The following is a 21,869-nucleotide window of genomic DNA, read 5'->3' as shown; positions in this document are numbered from 1 at the left end:
GCAAAAACAGTCAAATAGTATAGGTCTAGAGGCGGTTAAGTTCACCTCGAGTTAAAGTTTTGAACCTGTTGAAATTATCTCAAGCTATCAACCTACAGAAATTCCTTCAACAACGAAAATTAGGCAAGTGACTCTTCAATGCTACATGAGCACATGGCCATATGTCATAAATATTTGTTTGTTTTATTAAGGAAAAAAATTATGTTAAAATGAATGGATTCATCTCCCATGCAAATTGCATCATGTAACTCCAGATCTCTAGATTTTGAATTTTTATTATGTTTATTTTTACAGGTCTTTGCAATTGAAAGTGAAGAGATTGAAAGAAGAAAGACATCACAACTCAAAAGGAGACGGTGAAGTGAAACTAAGAATTCAGACTCTGTTCTAGCTGCAATTGTAATACCCTGAACTCTAGCATTTTCAAAATCTTAGCATTTCCTTATTTAAATTATTACATGAAGGCTTTTATAGAATTTTCTTGTGCTAGTTTTAATATATCATATTGAATGAGTGCATATATTTTACCCTTTAGACTTGATAAGAACAGTGAGTACACAAGTGGTTTGGGTCAGGTGAGAGAAGTGTTGTTAAAGAGAGTTGAACTAGTCAAGACTATGACTAGAGTCTTAATAACTTAGGACTCTCAGAACTTAACTCAAAAAGTGGGATAACTATAAAGGGTCGTGCATACAGGGAGTGGTTAGAGGAAATATAAGGTGAGAGAATATTTAAAGAAGAACAAAATATTGTCGATGATTGAGAGGGTCGATATTCAAATGACTCACAACAAAAATAGGTGTTAGGAATCTCTTGGGTGTTGATTGGTGATTATTGGAAGTACACAAGGACTGCTAGTAGGGTATTCACTGGAAGGTTTGAATTACTCAAGCTACCATTGTCAGCACTACTTATAGGCGTCTGAAGTCGTCTTTCTAGTGTTTTTGTATCAATTGCTTGTGCTAAGAGGTGAGTTCTACCTTTTTTCTAACTTAAATTGTTAAGTTTGCAATTCTAGTTTTTGGTACAAGAACTCTGACTTTTGGAAGAAATAAGTATACATATCTTGTTTTACACCCCATTATATTACTTTGCAATTTTGAAGGATTTATTTTGAAATACTATGATGGATATTTTATGAGTTCCAATGTTTCAATTTTAAGGAAATAGCCATTATATCATCTTAGTTTTGATCAAAGATTTTGTGAATAATATGTATTATATTTGGAACTCATGGTTTACGTTATATATTTCTTGATATGTGACACGTAATTGAGTTTTATTTCGAACTTAAGAAGGGAATTGTTATCCCTAGGGTGAAAGACCCGAAAGGAACACTGGATCCATGTGTATTGACGTTAGTGCACACGTCAAGGAATGTTTGGTTGAGTAGATGCGAAAGTCGACCCAATAGTAACGTGGTTGTCGAGCGGTTAAGTCGACATGGTGTTCACATTTTTTTTTAAGAATAAAGATCTCATATAATAATTGTATGGTTTATGCATTTGATATGTTTTAAAGAAAATTAGCGTTTTCAATGAATTGTTATTCTTTCAATCCATGTCTTCTTTAGTAGTAATTCATTGGGCTTCTTGGAAGCTCACTCCTTTTTTCTTCTCTCTTTTTATTCTGTTTTTCAGATTAGTACATTTTCAAGTTACGCTCGTGGGATTGTGGGATTCGTGGATAGCGGGAATTCAGAGTTGGAGTTAGTAGGAATAGTAGTAGGTTTTTCTATTGATTCATTCATAGTTGGTTGTAAGAATAAGTATTTTTTTATTTGGAGTTTAATTGGGTAATAATATCAATGTTGTGGGAATTTAAGTCATGTTCAAATGTCATTATTTGAATTATGATAATTTGAACGAATTATTAGACTTGGAGAATATTTTTGTGATATGTCATGTCTCTTTATTTGCATCTTGGGTCCTAAATGATCTATTTTAAGATCTGGGGTGTTACAACAATAGATGCCGGTATTGACATGGTAAGTTGCTCTTGCCTTATTTCATCATTATTTGGACTAAACTGTTTGATGTTCTTTCAATTGGAAGCTTATTTTTGTATTTGGCCTACTTTTCTTACGAAATGCAAGTTTATTGGGAGTCTTATTTTGTTTGTTATTGGTTTGGTCCTTGATTTTTGACATTAACGCTTCTAGATAGCAAATCCAATAGAATTAGCTATGAAGAGCAGTGAAATAACCTACAAAAATCAAAGGCAACCAAGAATGGGGTGAGTGCTGTTCAGATACACCCAAATCCCTCATTGAGAGAGGCCATGCAGAGAAGGCCAAGCCCCCTCAAATGACGTAGATGAGGAGTTCCAAGACCTTATGGACGCAAGCAAAGTGTCCAAGCAACTGCAACATACATAGAGGAACATACTTCAGTCATGATATGTCTTAATTTTGGTCTGCTGATGAATTCTTTTATTTTGGTCTTCCTTTAAATTTAATTCAATATTAGTTGTAATGCATTTTCGATTTGTGGTACTTTTTGTGCATGTTGTTCAAGTAGTGGGAATGGGGTAACATGATGTGATTTGCTAGGGTGTAACTTTTCACTTACTGACAGCATCAAGTGAGGCAAGGAGGACCTCTCCAGGAACATTGGCAAGGAGTGCTTTCCCTACTGGAGAACGAGCAATAGGTTTTACTACCGACCCCAGTAACAAATCCAACACCATTCAGCAGAGATTTGCTCATCTTCTCTGTCGTCTTGGACAGCTTCCTCACCCTACGCAAACACAGGATAAAAAATACTTAGCAACTTTTCAAATATATCCTAGCACCAGATATACAATATCAAAACAAAACATGTTGTTGCTTTGCAAAAGGTAGGTGTTGCTACTAATTTTATGTTTAATACCTTTTGAGGCCTTTGTTTTGTCTGATCATATACTGTGATTTGTTTTGAATTAAATTCAATATTTTTAGCTAAATTGACGTCATTCATTACAAACAATTCTTGGAGATGCCATATTCGTGCTGATTAACAAATCGAAGATTACCGATGTTGTATTGATTTCCATGCCACCGTTACCATTGCCTTAATTGGGAAAGAAACGATTCAGGTACACAATAGTTCTTCTATCAAGGACGTGATGGTTTCAAACTATGATACATGCAAGCAGTAAAATGGCAATGCAAAAAATCAGAGCTGTAATGAGAGATAGAGAAGGAAGATTTCATTCTGCAAAACTCCCCACGAAAGAAGAACTCAGGGTTTTTGTCTATAGGAAATATGAAATTGTATACAGAAGATATTTCTGATGATGAAGATGGTGATGAAATGGACTTTGATGGGGATTCAGTTGATAGAGGATCCGAGTTTTTCGAGCCAAGCGAATCGATGGAACATCGATAGTGATAGCTTCGGAGAACACGACATCGATAGTGATTCGGATATTGATGATGAGATGGAAGAATATTATATTGAAGGAATTGGGGGTAGCTATGATGTGGTTGATGCAAATTTATTGTTGGAACATGCATTGGGTCTTTCAGATGATGATAGTTCGTCAGGGAGCAGTGGTGACAAGAGGTTGGTGAAGTTGAAGCTTTTGAATGCTTGAGGAAGAATATGGCATGATGAAGCCCCTGGATTGCAGACCTAAGTGCATCAAGAAATGTTTAATATAACTCTATCTAAATATTCTTTGTTGGTTACTCTGTTTCGATTTAGAAATGTTTAATGTAACTCTATCTAAATACTCTTCGTTGGTTACTCTGTTTCAATTGTTTTTTCTGATAATACAGACGATTGATTGAGTGTCAATTCACTAAACCATAAACATCAGAAACTCGGTTACACAATGTTTATCACAATGTAGTTCAAACTAATTTATTGTTGGGCATCGGTAGTCATGGCGTAGCCTTAAAATTCTGATGCCCTCACATTTTTCGTGCAAAACTGTAAATGCCTTTTGAACTCAACATAGAAACATTGTCAATGATCTAGATTTGGGGGTGTTGCTTTTATGTTGTTTTTGTGGAATTGACTAATTGGAACTATCTAAACTAAAATGCAAGTGAGATATGCAGGGAGTTATGAAGCAACTTGGAGGGTATGTGCATGAAATAGCAGCAAAAGTGGATGAATATACGCGTGGGATGATCAGTGATTTAAGCTCATAAAGCGGTGAAGAGTACTCATACAACAGGCCCAGTACTCATTCACGTCGTCACTGATAAAGGCCGAGGATACCCATATGCAAAAAGAGCTGCAGAAAAGTATCATGGTAAACTATTTATAGCCGAGATTAGTAAGCTTCCATCTAAAGAGTCAATTTTTTAAACCAACCCATTGGTTTTTCATTTGCAGGTGTATCCAAGTTTGATCCAGCAACTGGAAAGCAGTTCAAGGGCAGCAGCGGCGGTATTTTCGGTCTTACACTACTTACTTTGCAGAGGCTTTGATTGCTGAAGTAGATGTAGATAAAGGTGTTGTAGCCATCCATGCTGCAATGGGAGGCGGGACAGGCTTGAATATGTTCTTACGCCGCTTTCCCACACGATGCTTTGATGTTGGGATTTTAGACCAACATCCTGTCACATTTGCTGTAGGATTGGCCTGTGAAGGCCTTAAGCCTTTCTGTGCCATCTACTCATCATTTTTGCAGAGAGCTTATAAGCGGGGGCATTTTTCATTTTTAGTATTAGCTTCTTCTTTAGAAATGATCTTATTGCTAAATATGGAGTTAATCTCTAACGTAAAAAAATAAATATTGTAGCTTATAAATCACGACAATAGGATAAATAAGTGACTTTTACACTTAAGTTCCATACAGGCTGAATTTTACTACTTCCATTTTAGCCATTTCTATTCTTGCATAACTTTTCTCATCTGCAATCCTTCATAGGCCATTAGCATAAATTCATGAGTGTGGTCTTTGTGAATGCCACCGAACCTTTGTCCATGAGCGGTCATAGTGGAAGTGGCATATGTGTATGGAGTTTTGGCGTAGTTCTTGGACAGGAGCCACTAAAGAAGTGGTATGAGCAAAAAGATTGCCACTATAATAGGATTCATGCATTGGCTGTCTCTGGAACTGAACATCTCTATACAGGGACTGGCGATAAGTCAATTAAGGCATGGTCACTGCGGGTAATGGGAAGTGATTGAGTGTCAATTCAAACTGTTTCAATACCTATGATTCATAGTTTCCACAGAGCACTGATTTATTACTTTAGTCTATGACAGCATCCTCAAACAACGCCAAAAGACTTAATAACTGGAGCTATTACAGAATAACATAAAATCAACATAAGCTAGAAAATAATTTATCTGACTGAAACACACAAACTTGCAAAGTATCAAGACATATTACAATTCAAAATGAAAAAAACAGCCATCCAAACACCAAAAAACTAACACCAAGTTTCTAAAACTAACAAAACATCAGTAGGTCTTTCTTAAAAATATCCACAGCTAGCCCTTTAGCCTTCGACTTTCCTATTCATTTCTGTGTTCGCAACAATGACATATTTGTCTTCCCTATCCATACTCTGACATTTTACTCCTAACACAGGTTAACTACTAAACCTGTCAAATCAAACATAAAATATTCAATTCAGCCAAAACAAAAATTAGGAGAAAAACAAAAAAAATGGTAAGTAGGTGATATAAAGGGAACAACCTCTTCATCAGATTCATCCAAATCAATATACTTCGTAAGAACGTCAACCAAATATTCCATATAGTTCAAGAAACTTAATCCTTCAAAGTTTTCCCTATAATACGCGCATAAATTATCCGCTTCATTATTTACCTAGACATCTTTATAGCATACGAACAAACACCAACACTTCACAAAACAGAAAATAGTAATAATAATAATAAAAAAAAACATCAAATTAATAACATTATAAGTAATTAAATTACAAATAAAAAAAATAAAAAAAAACTTACTCATCTAATATGTTCCTCATCCTTAGAACCGACTAATGAGTTTCACTATTCGCATAAACATTAGATTCACCACAGTGTATATAACACTTTTTCTGCTTGATTTTTTTAATGAGATATTCAAAAAAACCAAAAACAGTAATGCACTCATAATTATATTGAGCATACGATTCTGCTGACCATTTGTCTTTTGGAGAACAAAAAAAATTACGAAATTTACAAGAACAATCTCTACAAAACATAAAATAAATAAATAAGAGAAATTAGTAATCATAACAAAAATAAATATTTAAACATAAAACAAAAATAACTCAACTTACACTTCCATTTTGATAAAATTGTAAAAGGTTTAAATACATAAATATGCAACATACTTAGGTCCTATTAACACTTGTATCAACATAAATTTTTTTTTCACAAACGTATCAATGTACTATGCCCGATTTCACAAAAATAGCAATCTGTTAGCATCCGTTAGTTAAGTGATGATGTGTCCATTTTTTTTCAATTTCGTTTTATTTGTATTTTCCACTTGGCATACAACCTCAGCATTTCTACCGCCTCAGCCGAAACTGACCCATATAACCCGTTTTCATCATCTCTTTCACCCATTTTCCAACCCATTTTACCTTCAATTTTGTAACAACAAGATTTTGATGATGACGACAAATTATTCTCATCTATCTCTCTTTAAAAACCGTTGATTCCAACTACCTCCCCAACACTACCAACTTATCTTGTTTTATGTAAAGTCAAACTTTATTATAAACTCACTCTGTGTTTTTTTTTTCCACTCGATCTTCTTCTTTCTCTCTAAAAAAAACACAAGATGGTTCTAAAATCATTTGTGGAAGTCAATCTAGAATCTCATTTCCCACTGGAGAATCTTCCTTACGGAATCTTTAAATCAGGAAATGAAGCTGACCCTCCTCGTCCTTGTATCGCAATTGGTGATTTTGTTTTCAATCTTTCTGCTGTTTCTTCAGCTGGTTTGTTTAATGGACCTTTACTTAAAAACTCCGATTGCTTTCACCAGGTTTAGTGTTATTTATAGTTATTTATTTGAGTGTATGTTGTTGAATTCATTGATGAAATTTTTAATAGGAAGCAATCAAATGTTTCATATTAGTTCTAGTTATATTGTAAGTTTGGTTATGTAAATTTGAGTCTGTTTACGAATTCTATTTTTATATAGGATATGTTTTAACTTTGGCTTGTCAGCACGCTTGGTGAAGTTTATGTGAGAAAGTAAGCTTATATATTATATTTTGTTGTAGACTTCTCTCAGCAAGTTTGTTGGAATGGGACGACCTACATGGAAGGAGGCTCATAGTACTATTCAAAAGATGTTATCATGTATGTATGCCTTACTTCATTTTTTTCCCCATCAACTCTTCATTTTCAATAGTTATTATCTGTATCCATTTCTCACTTATTTCCCCCTTTCCGATCTTGTAATTCAGTTAAAACGGGTTCGAAAATGGGTGAAAGAGATGATGAAAACGGGTTATATGGGTCAGTTTCGGCTGAGGTGGTAGAAATGCTAAGGTGGTATGCCGAGTGGAAAATACAAATAAAACAAAATTGAAAAAAAATGGACACATCATCACTTAACTGACGGATGCTAACAGATTGCTATTTTTGTGAAATCGGGCATAATACATTGATATGTTTGTGGAAAAAAATTCTATATTGATACAAGTGTTAATAGGACCTAAGTACGTTGCATATTTATGTATTTAAACCAATTACAAAATAACCTGAAAAAAAAATAGTACATTCAATATATCATGTATCAACATAAACACATACATTTTGTTTAGGATTCGTGAAAATGTTTTATGATGTTCATACATAAATATTCTAACACACACACACATCATACCTTCAAATATACAAGTATTGGCATGTAGTAACAACTTACATATAGTTTTTTGAGAAATAACACAAAACAATAAAAAAAAACGACCTTTACCAAAAAAAAAAAAAAGAAAACCCTAGCTCCATTCTAGAATAGTACATGAAAGAGATCGAGATAGCAACTAACTAAACCTTCTTTGGTCAAGGATATACTGACGAGAAAAGAGAGACTTCCAACAATATTTGCATCAGACAACTCAATTGTATAGTCAACTAAGAAAATAACTCTATCTAATGGGCTTTACTTGGGTTTTTTTTTTTTTAAAAAAATAAACAATGAGGCCCAAACAATTTAAAAAGTTCAACAAATTAATGGACTATAGGCCCCATAATTTACAGACTTTGGGCTTTTCACATTGTTTATACATTTTTTTGGCTGGATACGCTATTCGTTTTTACTATAAACTATTGTGCAAATTTATATATGAACACAAATTTCTTAATATATAATACTCTGACCAAGGACACGACTATGGGCCAAAGTTTGGGCTTTAATAAAATACATACATAATTAAAAGACTTTGGGCTTTTGACGTTCTTTGTACATTTTTTTGACTGGATACTCTGTTCGTTATCACTAGAAATTCCATTGCAAGTTTATACATGAACAAAAAGTTATTAATAAATAATACTCTGACCAAACAAGACTATGGGCCAAAGTCTGGGCTTTTGTAAAATACATACCTAATTAGAAGACTTTGGGTTTTAATGTTCTGTGTACATTTTTTTAACTAGATACACCGTTAATTTTCATTATAAATTATACATGCGTTGATAAATAGCAGCAAATAAATAGTAGTTTGGGCTTTAAACGTTCTTTGTACATTTTGGGCTTTTGTAAAATACATATCTAATTAGATTAACGTTTTAGTATATAAGTGTAAGTTTCACTTCAAGAAGTAATAAGATAGGGAATGCATGTATACTATTTATCTATTACCTTCCATTCTCCACCCATTTGTTTACATAAAATTCCAGGTAGAAAATTCCTACACATGCATTGATAAATAGTAGCAGATAAATAGTAGTTCAATTAATACAAATTTTTTCATTCCAATTCGTTGATTCTTCTTCCATCACAACTTAACGTTTCAGTATGTAAGTGAAAGTTTACACATGAACTAAAAGTTCTTAATGGCTTTCATAAAATCGTTTCAGTATGTAAGTGCAAGTTTCACTTCAAGAAACAATAAGATAGGGAATATATGTATATAATTTATCTATTACCTTCCCATCTCCACCCATTTGTTTGCATAAAATTCCAGGTAGAAAATTCTTTGAGTTAAGGTATTGCTTGAATGTCCAAGGTTCAACATATGCAAAAAATAAGCATCCAGCATCAACTATGACATTTTTCTGGGCTTACCCTTGCAAAGATGCAATCACATTTTTTCTTCACGCTTTACAACTTCAATTTGATACACCTAATTATAAAACTTTGGGCTTTTAACGTTCTTTCTACATTTTTTTAACTGGATACACCGTTCATTTTCACTATAAACTACACATGCGTTGATAAATAGTAGCAGATAAATAATAGTTCAATTAATACAAATTTTTTTGTTCCAATTCGTTGATTCTTCTTCCATCACAACTTAACGTTTCAGTATATAAGTGCAAGTTTACACATGAACTAAACGTTCTTAATGACTTTCATAAAATACATATATATTTAGAATATGTCCAAGGTTCAAAATATGCAAAAAGTAAGCATCCAGCATCAACTATGGCATTTTTCTAGGCTTACCCTTGCAAAGATGCAATCACATTTTTTCTTCATGCTTTACAACTTCAATTTTATACACCTAATTAGAAAACTTTGGGCTTTTAACGTTCTTTCTATATTTTTTTAACTGGATACACCGTCCATTTTCACTATAAACTACACATGCGTTGATAAATAATAGCAGATAAATAATAGTTCAATTAATACAAATTTTTTCGTTCCAATTCGTTGATTCTTCTTCCATCACAACTTAACGTTTCAGTATGTAAGTGCAAGTTTACACATGAACTAAAAGTTCTTAATGACTTTCATAAAATACATACATATTTAGAAAATTTATTCAACCATATATTGGACTATCAAGGTAGCAGGCCCAACCATAGGTCGGGCTTAATGGCTAGTATGTTATTACAAATCTTAGTTCTAACATAACAGTAATAATTGAAACCGGATAGGGGTATAATCGAAAGCAGCTATTGTTCACCGAATTGAAGCCTGATACAAGTATAATCGGAAAGATCAACTATTCACCGAACCATTTTCTTAAAAAAGAAAAAGGGTTATTTTGACTTGCCCTCCCATTTGAAAACGACATTAGACTTGCCCCCCCCCCCCCAGACTAACTCACCGTCATAGTTAACTGTCATTGACCGTCATCTCGTGGTCAAGGCAGTTGAAATGTCTTAAATACTCTTTTCATTGAAAAATTACCAAAATGACAGTGAGTTAGTTTTGTGGGGGGGGGGCAAGTCTAATTTCGTTTTCAAATGGGGGGGCAAGTCAAAATGACATATTGGTTTTGTAATTCAAGACACATTTTCATGTTTGAGAAAGAAAGAGACACATGTCGACATCTCGTCCTATCTAATCTAATGGTCACAAACATTTAATACATTAGACACGTGTTATTAGATATGCTCCCTAAATCGCCATTACAATTGAATAATCTCCATTAATGAACTCAAGGTTTAGGGCTTAATTACCAATGAGTGATGTGAGTCGTTGGATGTGAGTAATTAGATTTTGACACGTGTCATGTATATCACTGTTATATGTGTTATTAGACATGCCTTCCAAATCGCCATTACAATTGAATAATCTCCATTGAATAATCTCCAGGTTTAATGAACTCAAGGTTTCGTCCGGATGTGGCTTAATTAGACCAATGTCATGTACATTTTCTAGTTTAAAAGGAGTTACTTTGGGATTTTGACTTGGGTAATTCATTTTGGTAATTTTTCAATAAAAATGGTATTTAAGACATTTGTCTTGACTACATTTAGATGATACATTTTCTAGTTTAAAAGGGTTATTTTGGGTTATTTTGAATTTTCGAGGGCCCGGCTTGGGCTTGGTTCGTTTAACTCTCGTTCGTTTAATTTATGGCCGAGGTCAAATTTTTTCAAATAAAAATGGTATTTAGCTCAAATAACATTTCAACTCGGGCTCGGGTCTTCTTGAGCTGGCTTGAGATGACCGGTCAATAACAGTTGACTATGAGGGCTTGAGTTAGTCTTGTTTAGCTCGAATTCCACCCTGAAGTCTAATGTCGTTTTCAATATGAGTTTGGTTTTTTGATGTTTCGGAAACCAGAATATGAAATTTTGAATATCGGAGGCTGATAAGTTTACGTTCGACTCTAAACACAAGAAGGGAGGATTGTTTGTAGTTTTGTAGTTGAAAAGTTGAAATGGCCATAACCAGATTCCCGCTTTCAACATGGATTAGTAAAACTTGTAAACAGAAAACCTCTCCTCATTTCCCACTCTTCTTCACCACTACAAACAACAAATCACTTCCTTCTTCCTCCTCTTCTCAGACACTCATTTCATCACCTTCTTCTACTACGGATGAAAGTATCCAGGAGGTCACTGGCGATAAATGGGAATCGTTTCGAAAGAAAAAAGTTGTTATGCGCGTTGGATATGTTGGCACTAATTACCGAGGGTTTTTTTTTTTTTTTTTTTTGTACACTTTAATTAAATCAAATTTTACTTATTTTGACATTATTATGTTTGGTCTTGCAGGTTTACAAATTCAACGAGATGAAACCTCATTTACAAGTATGCCTCCACATTTAGTCAGTATAGAAATTAAACTTGTTCTTACTACCATTGCACCCAAATAATAGTTGCTAGAACGGTGATTCTGTTATAGATGTGGGCACCTTAGTTTTAAGATGGATAATGTGATTTACCAGTGACAGGTGACTAGTTTTATAGTTACTACCTTGTTTCTATCATTTAGGACGAGTTTTGCTTACAGTATACACTTCTTCAGCCTATCTAGTGTTGACAACATTGTGCTAAAGGATTACAATTTTGCTATGTAGCCGTTGAAGCAGAACTTGAGAAGGCCATTTTCAAGGCGGGAGGAATCAGAGAGAGCAATTATGGGAATCTGCACAAAATTGGGTGGGCCAGAAGTAGCCGAACAGATAAAGGGGTGAGTTTAATCAAGAACCATCTTCCTTGTTTACCCTATGTTTTTAGTGAACTTTTCAGGAACAAGAAGAGGCTAATGAGAACACTATGTAGTTTTGGACTTAACATTCACATGCTATCAATGCACCTTAGATTCACAGGGTATCGTTGCACGAACTTTGAACATTCTCCTTGGTATTTAATGGATATATATGAAATAATCTTAACTTCGAAACATACCATGCAGCTCAACTTGCAGGCGAATTTCTACAATTACACTACTGCAGTCTTTAATGTTTACTTACCAGATATATGTCGCATCGAATAGTAGTATTTCTCATGTCAATGATGGTTTACTTTGTCAAAACTCTTAGGTGCATTCCCTGTCCACTACGATTGCCTTGAAAATGGAAATCCCGGAAAATGCATGGAAAGAAGATCCTTGTGGCATTGCTCTTGCAAGATGTATTAATTCTAATCTGCCAAGTGATGTTAAAGTTTTCAGTGTTTTGCCTTCACAAAGGTGAGAAGTTAAGGTGTTTGCTTTCTCAGATTCTCTTTCACCCACTTTTAGAATGCTTTGAAGTTGATATAATCATTTTGGTTTACTGAAGTTCCTTTGGATCGTTCTGATTTCTATGTTCAGAAGCTTTGATGCAAGAAGAGAATGTACTGTTCGGAAGTACTCGTACCTGCTTCCATCTGAAATTATTGGGATCACTAGTGATTTCAGCTCCAGTGAAATAGATCATCATATATCTAAGTTTGATAATATCTTGCGGTCTTTTGAGGTGTGGTGTTTGTTCTTTAGTTTTAGGCTTTAGAGTTGACTATAAACTAATTTGCAACTTGTCTTGTCAGGCAGTAACAAAACTATATTCAAATTCTTGTGAACTTCTGTGACTTAGTCCTGTAAAGTTGTACCAGTTGTTCGTAGGAGGTTGTGCATTCCAAATATTTCCTACATGTTGGGCAGTAATATCATACCAGGAACTACCATTTGGTGGATCTCACAATAAGTTTTCCACTGTTTACAATTTCATATGTTACTCTCCAATTGGTATAACTGAAGAGTAAGATAGCTGAGAATATATGAATTGGTTGATCTTATCAAAAATTATAGATCTGATTTCTTAGGTGGGATCCTCCATACAGTAAACTCTGCTTCATGCACCAGTTATTGATATTTCTTTTTCTCATTCATAATTATGGGTCCTAAACAGGGGGATCGTCCTTTTCACAATTATACCATTAGATCCAACTATAGAAGACAATCTCCTGGAAAAGGAGAATCACCTAAACAAGCACTGGCCTCTGATTCAGAGAGCAGTGATGAACTCAAGCAATGTGTGGTTGGAGTGGCTGCGGGAGATTTTACTGGAGACAGTCTGAGTTCAAGCACTAGTGACCCTGGTGTGCATTCAGTTGTCACTTGTGAAAAGCATGGTGATGGCTTGAAAGATCAAGGTTCTATTGCACCTGTCCGTGCAAGATGGCTATATGAGCCTGATGAGAGAGATAGGATTACTGCATCCCACTTCAGAAAGATCCATTGTTGTTCCTGTGGAAAGCTAGAGAGATCATCAGGAAAGGACTACATTGAGATCTCCATATGCGGAGAATCGTTCATGTTGCACCAAGTAAGTCCAAGGAAATCCTGGAAATAGCTCTCTTTAGTTTCTTATATTGGCAAGATGGCCGTCCACACTTCAGAAATCTTTGCTGAGGTTAGGTAGTAATATGTTTATGCAATTATATTGCAAGGTGAGTCGCTATCCCATTACTTGAAAATATGTTATGCATCTTTTCTGGCATTATATGTTTTTGGGCCCTCATTCTTTTGATAATGATAGGTGATTTATGGACCTGTGTAAGCAGGTCTGTGTTTATTTCTCAAGTAATCGTAGCACATCAGATCTTGGTTGATACCACCCCCAAGCTCAAATACGTAGGCGCGAAAATATGCTAAAGAATATCAAACTTGAGTTTAAACTCGTAATCCAGTACTTTTTGTTTCTGCATACCGTATATATTTAAATTATTCTAGCGTACAAATGAAAAAAAGCGTTATATTGTCTAACTGTACTTTACCAGATACGGAAAATGGTTGGGACTGCAATTGCGGTGAAGCGAAAGTTGCTTCCACAGGATCTTATAGAGATTTCATTGACCAAGTTCTCACGAATAGTTTTACCACTTGCTCCATCAGAAGTATTGATCTTGAGGAGTAATCAGTTTTCTTTGAGAAACCATCCTGGAAATGTAACTAGGCCTGAATTGGTGACACTGGTGGAATCAGACAAGGTACTTAAGGCGGTGAATGAGTTTTATGAGTCCTTTATGCTGCCTCAAGTATCAAAGTTCTTGGACCCTTCGAATCCTCCATGGAAGCAATGGGTTGAAACATTGGATGGAAACACAAGCATTCTAGATGAAGAGCTTGAGGAAGTGAGGACGGCTTGGAAAACATGGAAGAATAATTACCAGGTTAGACATACAGAAGTATCAGTTTCTTAGTTCAGGTAATTGGATTTCATTATATTGTTTTCTATTCTTTGTAATGCAAATTAAACTTGTTGTTGGCATGACAGTTTAAGGTTACAGAAACTTTATGTTTCTTCTTTTGGTACATAGATTTTTCATTTCATGACCACTGAATGCAAAAGTGACCAGTGTACAATTCTCTTCTTCCTTTCCGGCTTAAATGACTAGATTATGTAATTGAAGGGGCTGATAACTTGGTTAGGTTATTGAGTGCTTGATTTTTTATTATATGTACTTCAGAAACATTGTTTGCTTTGCTGGCTGCAGAGATAGCTAACAGTTCTTCGCTGTAGCATTACCTTTTCTTGTATGGGCCGAGTCGACTGCACTCTTAGGTGAAATTATCTGTCAGTGGTATTGATGGTCAAATATGTGAATGTTTTTTCTTTTGTTTATAATCAATAGCAGTTACATTAATGTTATTACTCAACCTTTTCAATGTTATCATCTCAGTTACATCCCGGTTTGTTAAACAGTGCAAGTTGTGTTAATTTGATTCAATTACCGAAAGGAAAAGGTGAATGTGTAGCTTTAGGGGGTGTTTGGATCCTATTTATTTATTGCTAAAAAGTGTTTATTAGTGAAAAAACATTTTTTGAAAAAATAAATGTGTTTGGTTTCTATTTAAAAAAAAAATAGTTTTTCATCCAAAAAACACTTTTTGGTCCCAAAAACTTGTTTTATGATAATTAGGTAAAACTTATTTTTTAAGTTAAAAAACTATTTTTCTTTGAAGGAAACACTTTTGGAGCTAAAGGCAAATGAACTCTCCGGATGTTTTAGACTTTAGGCTGTGTTTGTTTAGTGGCAAATGGGGGTGGCAAATTTTATTTTCCCACTAGATGCACCATTAGCCAGTGTTTGGCTGCATTTAAGGGTAGTGGCAAACACTATTCCTAAAACAAAATTTTCCCACTAGAAGTGAGAAAATAGAATCCACCTCCCCCCCTAAACTCTTTTGCCAGCATGAAAATCACTGAAATTTTCCCACTATGACCAAAACATTTGCCACCATCAATCTATCGAGGCTTGCATCTCTGTGTCTCGACAAGTAATCTCTCTCATCTCTCACTTCACTCAATTTCTAAATCAAATAACTCAAACAACAATCTCTTTAATCAATTCAATCTGTTTTGAATCGAGATTTATCTTTCTAGCTGAATATTTTAATTAATATATGTATACAGGCATGGAGATCAACTGCATTTGGTATATATGGTTACTTAAATTTCACAAAATCTGGTTTTCTGTAAGTTTTGATCCATGCCCATTGTTCAGTTTCACTCTTTCAAGTATTTGAAGAGCCCCATCTATTATTTTATTGTTTTGTTTACTTTTATGAGTGTTTTATTCAGTGAACATTCCAAAAAGTTTAAAGAAGAAGATATGAAAATGCAAATTCAAGGGAAGAATTGTGTAGTTACTGGTGCAAATTCTGGGATCGGTTATGCAACTGCTGAAGGTCTCGCGAAACGGTGTGTTGATTTGTTTTTAATCGTTTAGCATGAGTTTAGAATTGGACTATTGTAGGACGACATTTGCGCCTTTTTTTAATCCATGTGTTTTCTGGTTGTGATTTTTTATACTAGTGGGGCAACTGTGTATATGGTTTGTCGAAGTAAGGAGAGGGGAGAAGCTGCCCTTTCTAAAATCCAGTCTGTGACGGGGAATCAGAATGTCTTCTTGGAGGTATTGTTCTTTGATTTGCTGTGGAAAGAAAAGGACATAGTTATGTTCTAAACTTGTAATATGCATTTCATAATATGTCATTGGTCTAAGACGTTTAATTACTTTTGTTGCAGGTATGCGACCTTTCATCTGTCGGAGAGGTCAAGTCATTTGCATCCCGGTTTTCTTCAAAGGATCAACCTGTCCATGTCTTGGTATGGGGCTCGAATTTGCATTGATTTTAAGTGTGAATTGTATGGTAACAAATCGATATCAATTCTTTCGAAATTAATGAATACAATATTATGATTTGATGCTTCTAGTTAAAGATAGAGAAGTGCTTTTTACTGGTATAACTTTTCTGTGCTACTTATAAGTTTTCTTGAACATTGGCATGTCCACAACAAACTTATGTGATTGTTAAACCATTCAAAGTTGAAAATATTCCTCTAAACAGATCATGAGTTTACTTGATTTCAAACCTGCCCTGTTTTTATTACATACAAGAGTATAATGGGAATCATGGCAGTTTAAAATTTGACATGTTTTGTTGTAAATTTTACACTCTCGCATCTCTCTCTCATTATTACATACAAGAGTATAATGGGAATCATGGTTTAGATGGTTGGGTGGGTGTTGTTGCCACTGCAAGGTGCTTGGTGTTGCTGCGTGCTGGGGTGCTAGTGGAAGGTGCTGCTGCTGCAAGGTGTTGGGGTGTTGCGGCGTGCTGGGTGCTGCTGCTGCTGCTGGTTGATGTGTGTTGGGTGCTGCTGGGTGCTGCGTGCTGGGGTGCTACTGCTGCTGCTATTGGGGCTGTGTGCTGCTGCTGTTGCAAGGTGCTGGGTGGTGGTGCTGTTGTGTGCTGTTGGGTGCTACGTGCTGTTGCTGCTGCTATTTGGTGCTGTTGCAAGGCGTTGGGTGTTACGTGCTGCTGCGAGGAGCTCTTTTCAGTTTGGTATTCCATGTTTTGCATATGTGAGTAGAGGTTTCAAGCATTTAATTTAATGGGATGTTTGGTTTTTAAAATTCTTATGTTGGACTAGGTTTTGAATTGTCCAATTTACTTGTTTAATTTGGTAGTTCCATCTTTGCAATAGTTGATGATCCTTGGTGATGTATCAAGATGATGAGTTAATGAAATGGTGTTGTAGAAATATTGTAGTATGTTAGTGGTGTGATAAAAGTCGGGATATTGGAATTTGAATTTGTTTCTCCAATGGAGGTGTTTGTTAAACCGTACTTTGAAAGTTCACGTAGTTGGAATTCAATGTTTTTCTATTTTTATATTTCATTGAGTTTGGAAACAAAAAATAATATTTCTAAAAAGTTAAAAATCATTTGCCACGAAAAAAAAAAAAACCATGTAAAAAACGCCGGCAAAAAAGCGGCAAATTTTATAATTTCCTACTATGAATTTTTGCAAAACAAACGGCGGCAAACTAAAATTTTCCCACTACAAATTAGCCCGGCAAAACTCTACAGTGGGAAAATCTTTTCAAAAATCTAATATTTTAAATTTTAGAGGGTTTGCCACTAAACAAACACACCCTTAGTGATTTATCACGAGCGATATGTCAAAATATATCGGTAAAACATGTAGTGTGAAATCGATTTGATAAAATAGCTTTTAAGAAAAGTCACAACCAAACGTGTTTATTGAAAAACTGTTTTTAGAATAAATACTTTTTCATAAAAGTGTTTTTTTAAGAAAAAATACTTTTTTGAAAAAATGAGAACCAAACACCCACTTAGCTTTTACTTGATCAAGTGGAATCATTGTGAAAATGTTGCTCAGTAAGGTTAAGGTGTGATCATCTAAGGATTGGTTTTGACCAATGTTTTAAAACGTGAAAGCGACGCGAGGCTTTTGGCTAAGAATGAGAAACAATGTTAATGGGGTATCCTTAATTGTAACTATTAATATTAATTGAGGTGGTTTTCAACTTTTCATTGAGATTCAAGTTGACATAATATTGGTAACCGTCTATACTCTATAATAGCATCATAGTGGGCTGTCGGCGGACAGATCATGAAGAAATATCAAACTGTCAATTAGCGCAGCCAATGATATCTACAAAAGGGGTCCCTTTTACAAAATGCTGGATGGAAGCCCAGCCCATCGACTGCCTTATTGTAAAAATTTGGTGTCACTCGAAAGGTTTGTATGAGACTATGAGCAACAAATCACCTTTTATTGATAAAAATCATTTAAGCTTTTGGTTGTGTTCGTGAATCGTGACTTCGTGCGTGTCAGTAATCGCACCAAATCCAATGGCTCCAATGGTTTCGCCAGTTATAATAATATTTAAATTATGTTTAGTGGTACCAGATGGTCTGGTGCAGAGTATCTAATCTACACTTGCTTCTATTTCTATCTTCCATTCCTTTGGCTCACAGTGAAGAAGTAAACTGTAAAACTGGCCAGTGGTTTTCAAAAGTGAATTCCCAAGGTTTAAGAAACAGAATAAAGAAACCAGGGGCACATAGCAAACGAAACTACTCCTTGAAAAATGCCTTATAAATTACCAGTCCTCTCACATCATATATGGCAAGAGTTCCCTATATGCAAATAGCAGTTCACTAAATTCTCTGCTATCTTCTCTCCATTTTACAAAGTCTTGCATATTCAATAGGTTAAATCATGGAATCATTACAATCTTGGATTTCAGAACACAAGCTAACTAGCATTGGTAAGTAGAGTAATCTTGCATTTCAAGTGGCATCTCTACTACTTCTCAACTAAATACTGCATTTTGTGCTTGAATTTTAAGCTACTTTCCTTCTATACCATAAAACATTAAATTTACTTTGGGTACACGTAATATTTGAGTCATAAGTTATCTGTTGAAGCCATATTTTAGATCCTTTTGTTGCTTCAAAAACTACTAGTGTGCTGTGTGCACATAGTGAAACTAATTATGAACAGCGTAGTTGTATGGACTTGTAGCATATGGTGTTACTCATCTAGTTCACGATTAACCAATGCCACAAACAGCGTAAGCTCTTTAGGCATTGATTTAATAGTTAGCCCCAAATAGTTAAGTGCTCTCCTGTCTCCATTCCTCAAACCAAACATGTCTGAATTAATGGTTCCGCGAAAATGATTTTTTCAAAGCTTCAAAGCTTTGAGTTCAACTTGCTTCAAAATCACGTTTAAGGAAAATTTACAGATTTGATGGCAATATTGGGTGGGTGTGCTGTGTGTATCAGTGTGCATGCTTGTGTAGGTACAAATTCAAAGAAAAATGCACTCCAGAATTTCATCAATGCCAAATAATGCAGCCTAAAAGTATCTCATTATATTGTTATATTGCGTCTTATTAATGGATATACAGGTAATGTGGTAGTGTTTATTGATTATGTTATGATCCATCATTACAGGTACAGTGTGGGCATCGGCAGTTGGTGCATCACTAGCTTATACGCGTGCCAGATCTCCCTATAAAACAAGCCTTAGACTTATACATGCAAGGTATGTCATGTAAATGTAATGCACTACTGCTAGGCCTCTTTACATAACAAAGGATAGTACTTCGAAAGACTAATGATTGTTACTAAATATGATGCCTTTTCACGATTAATTATGGTGCAGGATGCACGCGCAAGCATTGACATTGGCAGTGCTATCCGGTGCAGCAATTGTTCATTATTACGATAAGAATCAGCAAGTTGGAGAAGTAGCGAGTCAAGACGCTTCCAAAATTAAGCTTGGTTGATTACCAGTCTTGGTCGTTTCTTAGTTTGTAATAGCTAATTAATTCATCATGTTTTCCTACTTATAGTCCAATAGTAGTATAGTACCAGTGTGCCACTAAGATTTCTCAGCTAGTACGTACTAGCTAATGCATATGTAAATGCTGAAGAAGTTATATGATCCAATCTAGTAACGTAATTAACTTGTACGCTGTTGCACAATCTCTGATCAGTTCAAGCTAAGTAATTGCTAACATTTTATATATATCAATATTTTGGTGCACGTACCAAGAACCAAGAACTAAGCTACTTGAAAGCATAGCTAGTAAATTTGTGGACGGTAAAAGTTCGATACGGCAATTATTCGCCAAAGATTCGAAATTTTCAACAATAATATTTTTAAATATTCGGTCCAATAAAACGCTAACGGTAAAAATACGATATACGTGTTTTAAACGGATATATAATACGAATGCATTTCTTTAAAATTCGGCTATATATTTTACATTTAAAACTTTGATATATAAGTATATAACGTTTTTATTATTATTTTTACAATTTTATTCATGAAAAAATAATACAAATGTCAAATTTTTTGTTCTAGTTACTATTACTAACACATTTATTTTTGGTTCCAACTAAGGTCCAGCCCGTTTTTTTGAATTTCAAAGATCCGGACATTATAATTCGGCAATTATAAGTCCGGCCCAACCAATTCGTGAATTAAACCATATCATTCAAAAATTCTCCGACTCATTCGTTTTATTTGGCAAATTACTAGCTATGCTTGAAAGTTGAAACATAAATCACTTCTACTAGCCGAACACATTAGTGAGATAAGTTGTTTACTGCCTTTAAAGTGAACGATAACTTTTACCGAAAGCAACATATATAGCTACCAACAACCTGATATACTGCATCATTTTCAATACCATGGATGGAAAAACCACAGATACTAGGAAGATCGTGAACTAGCCCAGAGCGACGTTGGACTGAAGAAAAACAAGTAAGCCCAAGAACATGAAACACGGGCTGCAAAAGCAAGAGTCGAAAGTCCAAGGAAAGAATTGCCATGCTGGCTTGCACAGCAAGGATTCAATGCCGGGTAGGGTTGGTCACCATCAAATGATTCTTCAAATGCTTTAAAAAAATGCTCCAGCCTCCAGGCTTATAATTTGAAAATTTTTAATTGCAAGAACTCTCCACCTAAAAGGAGAAAGTAAAAAGAAAGAGCTGAAAGACCAAGTTTTCCATTTCTTTGTTTATGTGGTTGTTTGTTAATCTGTTAGTTTAATGGAATAAAGTGGTTGGGACGTGCTTTCCTCAAACAGATGTGCTGTTGCTGAGTTGAAAGGTCTTTTTCCTAACATCAATCAAGGTTTTCTCCAACAAATCAATCATTGTTTCATGTTGTTCATATAAAAATTCAACCTGTAAATTATAACAGACTAAGCTTTTCTACTGATAATTAGAAACCGTGTCAAATTTGTTAGATACTTATAAAATGTTTATTTTCCCATTCAATCTGTCCATATGCATGTTTTTCCTCTTTTAATAAAATGTATAAGCTGACTAAGCAAAATAAAAGTATATGAGCCTTTACAATTAACTTCTAAGTATGAATAAATTGCATTTTCTTGTTAAAAAAGAAAGAAAGAGAAAGAAAACTATAAACAGGCCCAAATGTCAAAAATATCACGCATATATGATATATTTGAAGGAAATAGGAGGGAAAAAAAAAAGAAAAAATCTTGCCTAACGTAGCTCAACATATGAATGGACACTCACGGTAATTTGATTTTTAATGCGTACATATTAGACGTGAAGACCTTGATGCTCAGTGCCTACATATAATAGATATATTCCCAGTGGCTAGAATTTACTACATAAGCATTTCGTAGAATCGTAGTTGGTGCCTCTAATAAAATGTAATTGAGTTGGATGGTTTAAGTAGTATATATATATAAAGATCATATAGCTTAAGAG

General features: G+C 34.7%; 3 protein-coding genes across 4 annotated transcripts; all 3 read left to right on the top strand.

The window, feature by feature from the left end:
• Positions 1 to 11,204: 11,204 nt before the first annotated feature.
• LOC147490121 (Pseudouridine synthase family protein) lies at positions 11,205 to 15,033 on the top strand. 2 transcript variants are annotated; one of them, XM_086572992.1, is made up of 8 exons: positions 11,205 to 11,502; positions 11,584 to 11,618; positions 11,888 to 12,000; positions 12,353 to 12,501; positions 12,625 to 12,769; positions 13,202 to 13,618; positions 14,073 to 14,465; positions 14,790 to 15,033. In XM_086572992.1, the coding sequence occupies exons 1-8, from the start codon at positions 11,246 to 11,248 to the stop codon at positions 14,793 to 14,795; spliced, it is 1,515 nt and encodes a 504-aa protein (XP_086429118.1). In that variant the 5' UTR covers positions 11,205 to 11,245; the 3' UTR covers positions 14,796 to 15,033. The 2 variants fall into 2 exon arrangements, with proteins under 2 accessions (XP_086429118.1, XP_086429117.1); XM_086572991.1 differs by lacking the exon at positions 14,790 to 15,033 and having other exon boundaries at positions 14,073 to 14,719.
• Positions 15,034 to 15,555: 522 nt separating this feature from the next.
• On the top strand, positions 15,556 to 17,354 carry LOC147490120 (uncharacterized). The gene is made up of 6 exons (XM_086572990.1): positions 15,556 to 15,573; positions 15,710 to 15,771; positions 15,878 to 15,997; positions 16,112 to 16,211; positions 16,325 to 16,405; positions 16,843 to 17,354. Exons 3-6 carry the CDS (start codon positions 15,909 to 15,911, stop codon positions 16,942 to 16,944), a joined length of 372 nt encoding a protein of 123 aa, XP_086429116.1. The 5' UTR covers positions 15,556 to 15,573; positions 15,710 to 15,771; positions 15,878 to 15,908; the 3' UTR covers positions 16,945 to 17,354.
• Positions 17,355 to 18,722: 1,368 nt separating this feature from the next.
• Positions 18,723 to 20,105, top strand: LOC147490119 (uncharacterized). The gene is made up of 3 exons (XM_086571915.1): positions 18,723 to 18,880; positions 19,572 to 19,662; positions 19,783 to 20,105. The coding sequence occupies exons 1-3, from the start codon at positions 18,832 to 18,834 to the stop codon at positions 19,904 to 19,906; spliced, it is 264 nt and encodes an 87-aa protein (XP_086428041.1). The 5' UTR covers positions 18,723 to 18,831; the 3' UTR covers positions 19,907 to 20,105.
• Positions 20,106 to 21,869: the final 1,764 nt, after the last annotated feature.

Source organism: Coptis chinensis, chromosome 7 (genome assembly GCF_015680905.1).
Source record: "Coptis chinensis isolate HL-2020 chromosome 7, ASM1568090v1, whole genome shotgun sequence".
NCBI classification, from domain to species: domain Eukaryota; kingdom Viridiplantae; phylum Streptophyta; class Magnoliopsida; order Ranunculales; family Ranunculaceae; genus Coptis; species Coptis chinensis.
Note: the sequence above shows the minus strand (reverse complement) of the source record. Positions and strands in the feature narration are given on the sequence as shown.